Below are 12,234 nucleotides of genomic sequence, written 5' to 3' on the forward strand. Positions count from 1 at the left end.
TTTCAGGAATAAATACAAACTTAAAGACAAGAAATGAATCAAAACTTTCCTTTACAAATTTAACAGATTCACTTTTCTTTATGACACACAGAAATCCTAAGTAACATAAAGCACATATCAAAGCATACAGTAAGGTAGGCTTTTAATTACCCTCAATTTAAAAATGTTTCTTTGCTTTTTGCACTCCAGAAAATCTGTCTGTTTTCAAGCAAAGCTAATTTTTCTAACTGCAATTCTAGAATAACTACAGTGTTTTATATCAATATAGTTTTGACAGTACAGAAGCTGCTATTCTCTATGTTACAGTTAACACTGATTGTTATTGAAATTCTGCCTAAATTAAAATGGAAAAGAATGTTTTGAGAGAACAAGATGAAGAAGTTAATTGAATCCCCTGTAAATACAAGTAAAATAACACTATGACAAGCTGTGTGATTATAGTAATTTATGAGAAATAAAGAAATAAAGGATAATTCAAAATGCTTACCATGTTGATGGACAGTTGGAAGGAAGAAATCCATGTTCCCATCACCACTTCCACTGTCATCATTTCTAAAGAGCTCAGCAACTTTAAGATGACAGACAGATACATATATATACACATATATACATTTATATACATTTATAAATACAGAGAAAGCATAAAGTAATTTAAACATTTCTGGACAACAGGAAAAAAAAAGAGGAAAACATTCTAAGGAGGCATCATTTTTGGTTATGACATTGTACGGGATTTCTGGTAAAAGCCAGATAAAGCATTACATATTTCACCTTTTACTTAATGTATCATGTTGAAAATAGCAATGAAAGGTCAGAAGGAAAGACAACAAATAAAACTTTTTCTTTTTTTTCCTTTCTTTCCCTCTTTGTGTTTGTTCTTTCTCATTCCTATCCCAAGGTGTTATGGAGAAACCGGAAACATATTCAAAAAAAAGTGAGGGGAAAAAAACCCACCAAGCTCTTATTCTAATATTTTCCCACAGTGTGAAAACATTTATCAGAAAGTTAGAAAAATCTGCAGACTTAATTAATGGAGATCTTACCCCATATTTTGTGCTTGTAGTGGTGCTTGGAAAAGCCAAAAAGATGGTTTGTATTAAGAGGTTATCTAACTATTGGATTAGTAAAGTTAGTTGCAAGTTTTCTGTCAAAACAATTTTAAAGAGAAAAGTGGAGCTGTTTTTAACAAAACAAATATCCAACCAAAATGTCCACATGCAAGCGAAGTTTACATTTTTTAAATCAAAAGACTCACTAAGGCCATATTACATCATAGACACATATAATCACAGCAGAGAGCTGGATTCATTCAAGGTAATACGATACAATTTCCCATAAGGCACAATACTTACATTTCTGTACTGTTTAAAAAATAACAGTCATTAAAAAAATCAATTTATGGCTGTCAACATTTCCAATGATTTTTTTTCCCCTCCAACTAATTTTATGATCTGTCTTAAAAAAAAACTTCCCCAATGAAAAAACAGACGAAGGTTTTTTCGTGGTAGGAGCACTGATGTTTACCATTCCTTTGGACTAACATCTTGCGGCAAGAATTCTTTTGAGTATTTTATCCCACACAGGTAGCAAATATCTCTCCACCTGCAGTTCAGCTCTCTAAGCTTCTCAACCCTGCCAGTCTCCACTGCTATCAGGTTGAATAAATTATTGATTAATATATTGTAATTTCTCTGATTTCAGTCACATGGCAGAAACAGCTACCTTTGGCTGCGTAGCCTTAAATATTCCATAAATATTTAAAATTTTGAAACACAGTTAATCACTAATATATATTTTAATTTATTTTAATTCTCATTACCAACCATGAAGTTTCTATAAAGTAAAAAGCAGTGATTGCCTTTATACGACCTAACACATAGCAGTAATCCAAATTCTTTGGGGTCTGGTTGTTTCTAGCAACAATTGACAGATTAACTGAAGAGCACTTCTTTCCCAAGAAAAATTACAGCTTTTTTTTGGGGGGGGGGAGGGGTGGTGTTGTTTGTTTGTTTTCAGAAATAACATTGAAAAAAACCCTTCTTAGCGCACCAAAAAAAGATAAGAATTTTGTATGTGAATAGAGGTCATGAATATAAAGGGAAGGAATTTATGTATGTGCCTTACCTCCTCCTTCTGGGTTCAACAGCTCCACTTTAAAATCTTTTTCTAATTCAGGGACAGAATTATCAGTGATATTTACAGTAATGTACTTGTGTCTTTCTCCTGGTTGAAATTCCAAGGTGCCCACAACAGCCTGCAACATGAAAGCTCTTTACATTTTTGTTAAAGTCTAATCTTTTCATCCATATGAAAAAAGAAACAACTTTGATTTTGTTGTCTTTTTTAATACATCTATTTTTCTTCTTTTAAGTTTTTCAAAAACCTGTTGAATCTTTGGCATGAAAAACATCTAAATTCACAGAACAGTGAGCATCTGCATTCATATACATTTTTCTGCCCAAATATAAGTTAGGTAAGCAAAGATACATGCAGGTTATTGTTTTAACAAGTGCAGATCCCAGTATGTACAAACATAATCTTAACCTGTGTGTGCACCTTTAATGGTCATACAAAGTTTGACCTATTCTGCAGCAATGGCAAACGTCCCTTTTTGCTACACCAACAATTCTCTTCAGGAAAAAAAACCCAAAACCTACAAGCTTTTCCTAGGAACTGCAATATGTTGTACACAGAAAAGATGTAGAAGTCACGTAATTATTTATCTTTTTTTAAGTGAATATTAAACATTAATTTACCATATCATTGCATAAAACTATTTCTGTGAAAGAATCATAGCTGGGCAAAAATACTCAACATGAAGGCTATCCCTGGAACAAATAAATCGAAATAAAGTCCAAAATAACTACACCACCTTGACAATACCTGATAATCTTTAGGACTGAAAGCTGTAAGTGGTACTGTTCTGTATTCCACCAGAATTGTTCCCAGAAGGCCCTGTGCACGAACTACCAGTAATATGATGTGTCCAACCTCTTCTTTAACAGTAATATGGGGCACGGCAGATGCTGGGAGAATCATTTTATCACCTGGCTGAGGAGGCAGCCCCACAGAGAACTGCAGTAAACCTGGCAGACAAGAAGTATCATTTACATGGCTACTTGCACCAAATTTAAATGATTTATAATCAAATCCATAATTTATAATATTTATATTTTATGGTGGTTCTGAAATTAAGTATCAATTATTGATACGCCCTTAGGCCTCAAGCATGTTATTTCCAGGGATATACTGTGTACCCTATCCCCTCCCACTGATATCAATAAACAGTATATTTTAAATGAGTCTCAATAAAGCCACGGTGCAATAATTAATTCAGCTCTTCCCCAAAGAGCCTCAGCATGTCATAGTATTGGATACTTATTCATATAACAAGCATGCAGAAATGGTCTCATCTGATAGAGACTTGCGCAGGATCAACCACATGCAATCGTTATTTGCTCCCACAAGGGAATCATCATCTGTTTGGTTAGAGCAGCTGCAAGGCCTTTTTGTAAAATTCTCAAGAACAAGTAACTCAGCATTCACTCTTATTTAACTTGAGATTCATTCATTATTTATATATGAGTGGCATGCTTAGCATTGCTTCCTCAACCATCAAGGCTATGCAAAGTTTTTATCTGTTGAGCTAAAACTATACAATTATCTGGAACAACATTGTATCTTTTCCATCATTGTTACCATATGGGTGGTCACTGGCTTTGATGCTGATATCAGTAGTTTCCTTTTCTGGATCTATACTTGCTCCACTGGTAGGAGTTGAACCTAGTTTTCCATCTCCAGAAACTGCAGAAACTAGTGTCACCCGGAAATATTCATTTAGTTCTGGAACGTCATCATCAATCACATACAAATTTAACACCTAGGATGGGACCAAGTCATGGAGAGATCAAAGCATGCAACATTTATCACTGAGTTTTGTGATCCTACCTAACTCACCGAATTCTTTGATTAGCCAGTTGGGTGTATTTGCTGTGCAGTTCTTAAAGTAGTACAGACAGCATTTTTGCTTTTCAGGTAAGTTAACCTAACTTCTAGGATAATATTTTACATTTAGAATATTTGTTTCAAAAACCAAAATGTTACCAAGCTATCAGAAACAGAAGGTATATTTTCTGAAATGTTTCAAATTCCATATATATATATAAAATATATGTACGTGCACATGTATATGTATATGTGTGTGTGTGTGTATAAACATGCAAATATTTATTTTCATATTTTAAAATAAGCATAGTTTAATGTGTGTTGAAAGGGAAATACCTGGCAGATCTCAAAGTCTTGAAGAAACCGTGCTCCTGAAGAGACATTATAGTAATTATTCCAATTTAGAGAACAAGTAAATTAAGCTTGTTTCTATCACCTGACACTTGAGATTTCAGGTCATACTACTTAATATAAAACTACCTCTGTACAAACTAATGGCATCACCTCAGATAATTCCAGCTTTCTAGATGTTTCTATATGTTGTGATATGGTCAGACAAATATATAGAACAAAAAGCTTATGTAGTTAATTATATTCAGAGGCATGAGAATGAGTAGGTCACAAACATCAGTTTGGCTTCAGTGAGTTTCAGTCTCTACTGACTTCAGCAGAGTGATATATATATATATAAAACATATATATGATATATGAATCATGATTATGATATGAACAGCATATCATGATTATGATATGAACAGCAACAGAAAATCTACATGAACTTTCCATAATATTGTGGTCCCACCACACCACTTCTTCAAATGAATGTAAAACTTCTGTGCTATGTCAGCATGGGAATTCACAGAAACAGACTAAGCAAAAGGAGACAAAACATGGGCGACAGCAGGTGCATGACACCTGACTTCAGCAGTGCACATTACTGCTATCCATTCAATTGATGTGGAGATGTGTTTGAGTTAAGAAAATCAGATAAAAACCCAATCACTTTTCAATTTCAAAAGTGGCTGAATCCATTATTTCAGCCCAGGACTACCTATGCTTTACAATACATACATATATAAATCTAGTTTTTATTTTCTACATATAGACACATGATATATGGACACACAAATGTCTAATATATTATGTGCATTCAAACATACACACAGGCATGGTGACACCTGTATAGAGGTATACACATATCTATAAGCATCTAGCGTATCACTAGCTAGTTGTCAGGAATGCCAAGAAGTCCTGCAAAATTATAACAAAAGCCATGTGAAGTAAACACTCCCTGGTTATAAGGAACAGTCAAGTACCCTCAGAAGGTATTTTCCAGCATGTTTGCAAAGGACTAGATGAATAATTAATAGGAAGGTAGGGTTTACCTCTGATCTCTGCCAAGGAAGGAATGTGATAGTGCCACTGCTGTTAGAAAAATCGGTAACAGAGTAATTAATGCCAGTGGAATCAACCTGCGAGATAATGTAATTTATATACACATAGTCTAGGGCTCCCCTTGTACGCTCCACAACACAGGATATAGTGGAACCTTCGTCAGAAGCCTGGAAGAAAGCAAGAAATCTGACAGTAACACACATTTCAAGTAAATGAAGACAATAAATGCAAAGTATGGAATTCTCTAATGTCACATAAGTGTTCCGGTAAAAAATTGTTGTCATGTTACTTTCAGCACTTTCAGAGTGGTAGAACAATGAAACTGTCCTTGATGATGATGGTCAGGAATAGTCTTAGCGGAATTTGCAACAGCTTCTAGTATCTCCCTAAGGACTATTAAGAGAGCAAATAATATTACACAGCAGTTTGTTTTGGCCGCATTATCTTCTCCCCCAAAACTACGTTAGAGGTAGAATCAATACACTTGCAATGGACATGTCAAAAGCAACTGAAACTACGCTCTACATTAATGACAATTATTTTCATTTTCCTTAACGGTAATTTAAAAAGAAATTTGGATTCTCCCTTGCCTCAATCAGAAACGCTATGGAGAAAACTAGATGCATTAAAATGAAACTATTAAACTATCATTGTTCAGGAAAAACTGTGAAAAAGTTTTCTGTACTGCAGTCCTCTTCACAATTCTATGTCTTTGTAGAGAACATGCCGTGCATAGCAACAATTTCACATCTTTGGAACAAAGTATGTATTGGTACTGACCATATATTTTAGAAAGTAATGAATATAGAACTAAAATAGAAAATACTTTTTGCTGAAAAACATAATTTCCAAAAGGGTTAAAGCTACCTGCATGCATTAGATTATTTCAGAGCTGCTGTTTAACACAGTGTAGATACTACATTTGACTTTACCTCCCTAGTAGACAGATATGCACATAAACCAATTAAACTTGTGGTAAAAGAATGCAGTGTGTCTGCAACACTATTAAGAGCTCTAATAGATCCCTGGTGAAACAGATGTAAGGTAAGTGCAAAACAATTAACATGCCCTATTCATTTTTAATTGTGTTGCATGGTTGGTCGATGATCTGTGGCATCACACTGTATCAGTGGCACTTCAACCTGAAGGAATCTATTATCAGAGCATATGGTAGGCAGTTAAAAAGCAAACAGAACCAAATTGAAAGCTAATATCACTCAGGCAAAATGGTAATTTTCAAACACAACAGAAGTACTTTGATTAGAAAGAATGTAATTAAAAGGTCACAAGAATTCCCAAACTGAAAAATATGTTTGAATTTGTTTTCCAAAATAATCCAATTCCAATGGAAACAGGTATCATGTTTCTCCACCATACAATTTATAAAAAAGTAAATTATATTTTTTTCAGTCCTGCCAATAGAGCAGAAAGTTAATAAACTGCATATAGAACAGCGACAACGAAAGAAAAATTTCATCTATAAAAAATACAGCTAATACCAACCAAGTTCATACCTAACATATTCAATTTATCCTGTGGTTTATGACAGCAGTCTAATGTGAAAAAATACATCACGTTGTTAGTGCATTACTTTTTGTGAAGTTCTTCCATATACAGCATTTTACATAGAAAACTAAAAAATCTTTGTAATAATCCATTGTCCAAAAATGAGAATGAAATCATATATTTTCATTAATAACTCAGTCTCAGATGTGAAAGTAGTAAAAAAAAAAATCTTCTAGACAACTTATGCCTTAGTCTACAGTTTGAATTATATATTTGTATTTTAAAAAAATATATATATAAGTAACTTAATGGAACTTTTTAAAATGATATAGTAGATGCCAGCACGACTGAGACAGTTTTAACAATAAATTACTTATTTCGAAATATTAGGAAAATTTTGCTTAACCACAGAAAGTAACAATGTGAAATCAAGGTCTTGTGCAGCTCAGTCAGTCTTGCACAGAATTCACTGTGTCTGAAACTTCATCTACAGCTTTCCTTATGACTGTCTTACCTCAGGGATACATGTTCCAGTGAAACCAAACAAACCATTAGCATTATCACTTTTCTGTATTCTTAATCTTGCTGTCGTATTTTCTTGTGGAATTCGAGCCCCACCACGCACAGAAACCAGCTTGAGTATGAATAATTCTTCTCCTTCTTCCTCTTTGTCATCTCTTGCAGACACAATAAATGATTTATTGGTCTCTCCTTGCCGATACTCCAAATACCCAGAGACAGGGTGTACATCACTTTTTGCAGGAGTTGCATGAAGTTCATAGATCTCTGCTTGTGTCAACTTACGCTCATAAAACCTTACATCCTGCATTAGTCCTGTGTATCTACTGCTCCCATTGATTCCTGCTCCAACTCTCAGTATTCCTGGACCTGAGAAGGAAATTATAATTTTTCTCATGTTATTGCATTTCCTCAAAGTAATAGAAGTTTGCAACTGAATAGCTATAGTTAAAATCAACAGGAATCATACTGATCTTGGAATGTGAAATCAGGCAGTTCATTGAGCCTAGTCTTTTAGTGTTACAGGTAGATCATCATAGGCTGAACAATTCCAGCTTAAACTGTTTAGGTTTTTCATCCCATTACTTCTATCAGCACATTGTCACCATTACTCATTTTTCTGAGACTTAGAAACCTCTCTCTTTCCAACATAGATCTACAGAGCACAACTGTAACTCCTCTTGGCCTTTGTTTTGCTAAACAACTCTCATTTTGTCTTTCTCTTCCAGGGTAGCTGATCCATTCTCATCACCATTAAATTAGGCCTTCTGGTCATCTGTTTCAGCTCTCACGCTTTGGGAACATACATCAAATTCCAATGCTTTTTACAACAGCATTAATATTTCTCCATCTTCAATGAACTACCCAATTCAACAAATCCTAGGGTCACAGCTGCCTTTGTCACAAACATACTAAGCTGGTAGCTCATAGTCACTCCTAGTAAGCTAATACATCTTTCCTCTCTTCAGTTGTTTCCCATTGTTTTTCAGAAACAACTGTGCTTTTCCAGTGCCCTGACATACATATGATACTGAGTAGCAGTTTTAGAGATGACCAACCACAGCAATTGGTAATAGCCCCAGGGCACAGGGAAGAGCGGTGAGAAAAACTGGGCCACTATGTTCATCACTGTGTTGTAGTAGGCATCATCCAATATTAAATGGAGAGAGAAGAAATCCTTACTTTACACTTGCAGTATCTCCATAGAGACATATGCCATCTCCACTAATACAGAAAAGTTACAATGACACAGACATTTCCTTCTAGCAACAAAAGCATTACTGCATCTCACAGGTCTGTTTTAGAAACTGAGAGGGGAAAAAAAGTCCTTTCTCAGCTATAGTACTGCAAATCTAATGGAAATTATTAATTGCAGAAGCAATACCATGTTATAGAGGGCAAATTTATTTCTCAGATTTCAACCACCAGAAACTTACAAGCAGAAATAAAATACCACACTGTACAATTAATGAAGTCCTCTCTCTATCCTCTCTCTCTCTCTACACACATACAGGTGTATGTATTTAACATGACTATACCCATTTAATTCTCCTTCTTTGATTACAAAAGAGGAGCAATCAGCTTGTATTCAAGAATTTGGCAGTCATTAACTGCGTCTCCCTAACCAAGAAAATACGTGAAACTGACAGCAAGAGAAAGAAAGGAAAAAGGACAAAGACTATTTCCAAGGGGGGGGGGGGCAAGTGGAAGGGAAGGAAACTGCAAAGGAGAGTAAGTACAAGCATATTTCAACCACATACTATTTGACTTTATAAAGAAATTGTTATGGTACTTCTCTGATCACTGCTATGCTAGTTCAGAAAGAATGACTATAATGGTTATTTCTAACTAAAATCTATGAAGTTTGGCACAACTGCATATAGCCATTTAGATAAACTTAAGTACACATACTAACATTCCTTGGAACACAAGTAAACCTTTAGGCATAATTTTGATATATCTTGTATACACACACTTAATAAAGCTACACTTTGCAAAAGTTCTATTGGTTACAAGATACTGGTTTACTTGTAATATAATACAGTTTTATTCTCAAATTGTTACAGTTCAAGCTCTGTTACAGTTTTGACTTTTTTGGAACTTCCAGAGCTATACTTACCATATGCTTTTTGAAAATCCTCAATGAAAATTTAATCCATTCTCTTCAACTAACTAATCAGATATAATAGTTTGTTTCAATACAATGCATTCACCTTTCAAGATGCTAGACTCTTCTTCATGTTTCAGAATTTTACATATAGAGAAAAATGACGAAGACTTTTAGCTCACCATCAGCAATTGCTTCTCCTTGAAGGCTCTTCATCCCTCCCAGAACCGGGTTTCCATCAATGTAAAATTCAATTATACTTTCATCCAGAGTGATCAGAAGGTGAAGCCAAGTATTTTCATCCAGGTATTTCATGATCACTGTTTTAACCATATATGTCATATTGGATCCTAATGCTGTATAATGAAGCATTACAGAAACGTGGGAATCATTTGTTTGGATTTTCACACCATAATATAAGATCCCATTATCATTATCCTTTTCAACTATATAACCATCAGTACTGGAGTTAGGAATTAACCACGCTGAAAACGTAAAGTTAGTTACTGCATTATTGCCGCTGTACAGGTACTCAGGACCGATAATCCCAAATGCATCCTCTTTTCCACTGAAATACAAAGCATCTGTTCCACTGTGATGGCGCCTCAAGTGGGGCTGTGATTGTACTGAACTTGGAAATGATCCAAGCAACAAGAAATCTACCATTGATGGCAGTCCAGCTTGGAATGCACTAGAAAGTATTTCCCAACCTAACCGGACAACTCCAAAGGTGCCTTGTTGTCTCCAGATGGTGAAGTTTGTAATACAGGAAAGATCATCTTCAGAAAAAACATCTTCCGCTATCTCTCTGTCCTGGCTCTCTGGATCTATAACAAAGACTCCAAAAGGGTCATCATTGAATGGGATCATCACAGTTACAGTAAGGCTGGTTTCAGATAAGTGACCACCAGGACCAGGAGACCCACCTATATAATGAAAATTAGAATAAAAGTTAATGACTTGTTTTAAAACAACACAATGTGAAAAAAGTTACTAAGTACTTCAAAATGCTTAATAAAATATGTTTCTAAGGAGGCTCAAAAATATTGTCTTAAGATCCTCTGAACTCTTAGAAAATGCCTTAATGTTAAAATAACATAATTTAACCGGATTATGTTTAACACACCACAATGGCATAATTTTAATAGAAAACAAAGACAGATGTTGCACATCAGCTACAAAACATACAGTTCTCTTTCACCTAAGACAAGATTATCTCCAATTTTTCTGAATTAGCCAACGAGATACGTTTATCATATGAAACAAAGGTAACCTACGGGGTCAAATTCAGTTCTCATTTCACCCCAAGATTTATACTAATATGTAATGACAAAATCTGGCCCATTGCCTCTGAAACACAAGTAAAAGTACCTTGCAAATTTAGTAACTAATTGTGTATTAAAACTGCTCCCAAGTCCTGTCATTAGTCATCTACTTCTGCACAGCAGAATTCATGACATGAAGATAACGATGTGAGTGTAGACCACCATGTTCAAAGAACAAAGATGCTATTATAAGTAGCAAATCTTTTTTACAACTATATACATTTCAGTCACATGAAAGGTCCATTTCAGTCACATGAAAGGTCAACACATATTTTCACTTCCACCTGGGCACAGAAATCTTAAGTAGTACTCAATGGAATGCATCCAGGAGATTAGGAGCTCTGCTCAGTAGCAATTTGAAGTTGTATTTTAAGTAGCATGAAGTGGTAATTGTAAGTGTTCTACCTTCTCCAGAAAAAAACAAAAACAAAACTGACCTTCTTTATGGTAGGCATGCACAGCCTTTAATATCTTTATTTTCCCTTCCTCTAAAGACCTGCATTTTCAAAATCACCAAGAGGCATCCTTTATAGAGGTCAGACCAGCTTATATATCTAAGAATAGTAATCTGGGAACTGAGTTACTGTTTTCATATATCTAAATTAAAAGAAAAATAAAATCTAAAAAAGTATAGGATATCAAGACATAATTCAAGGAAAAGCTACTTCCAGGGTTGATTTCTTTTTATTGATCAAACATAATTCTTTTCTACCAGATATGAAGGAAAGGGTTATACGGAAGACGTTACCTGAAGCATTCACCAACTTTAGAATATAAAATTCATTGAATTCAGGAATCCTATCCGAAATAGCATGAAGTGTTATTGGCTTTGATCCTTCACCATCAATGAAGCACACAGTTCCATAAGTTTCATAGAACTCTTCTCCTGGCTTCAGTGCTGAGTCATTTTCAAACAGCTGCCAGGTCAAAGAAACATTGCCAAAGTGTCCTCTATGTCTCACAACCCTGTTCAGTGATTTAGAAAGAGTGAACTTCATGGCAGGTATGCTTCAACATTCAATAGAAAGGGAAGACACGAAGGCAGTAATCTTCCTTACAGTGAAAATTAATATATAGTGTTCTAAATAAATACAAATAAATACTACCAGCCTGCTTTGAAGGCCTACAGTTTCACAGTATAATTCTACTCCCGTGTAGAGGACACATACCTTAAAAAGAAGTAATTTATGCAGAACTGTGCAAAGTAGTACTGTTAAGCTACTCATCAGTTTGCCTTGTGCTTCTATTATAGAAATAATGTATGTGAATGTACAGTAGTTCATCAGGTTAACATTAATTTTTAATGTAGTCAACTACCATTAGACATGGAAGGCAGTTGTCTACATTTAATCATAAATATTTCTCCCTTTGTCATCAATCCTCTTTAAACTCTTTCTTATATTGGTATTAAATTAGGGTTATGTTCTATATCTTGCA

At 34.8% G+C, this 12,234-nt stretch overlaps 1 protein-coding gene across 1 annotated transcript in view; it reads right to left on the minus strand.

Annotated features, from left to right (window-relative positions):
• The window catches only part of ADGRV1 (adhesion G protein-coupled receptor V1), a 286,011-nt gene that overhangs the window by 239,251 nt on the left and 34,526 nt on the right, over positions 1-12,234 (minus strand). The window contains exons 19-26 of the mRNA XM_067315842.1: positions 11,546-11,763; positions 9,655-10,398; positions 7,361-7,734; positions 5,331-5,507; positions 3,700-3,880; positions 2,884-3,086; positions 2,125-2,254; positions 488-568 (exon numbers count right to left, since the gene is read on the minus strand). Of these exons, the coding sequence (XP_067171943.1) occupies positions 488-568; positions 2,125-2,254; positions 2,884-3,086; positions 3,700-3,880; positions 5,331-5,507; positions 7,361-7,734; positions 9,655-10,398; positions 11,546-11,763 (2,108 nt within the window). The remainder of the gene's footprint in view (positions 1-487; positions 569-2,124; positions 2,255-2,883; positions 3,087-3,699; positions 3,881-5,330; positions 5,508-7,360; positions 7,735-9,654; positions 10,399-11,545; positions 11,764-12,234) is intronic.

The sequence above is a fragment of the Apteryx mantelli genome, chromosome Z, assembly GCF_036417845.1.
Source record: "Apteryx mantelli isolate bAptMan1 chromosome Z, bAptMan1.hap1, whole genome shotgun sequence".
Taxonomy (NCBI): domain Eukaryota; kingdom Metazoa; phylum Chordata; class Aves; order Apterygiformes; family Apterygidae; genus Apteryx; species Apteryx mantelli.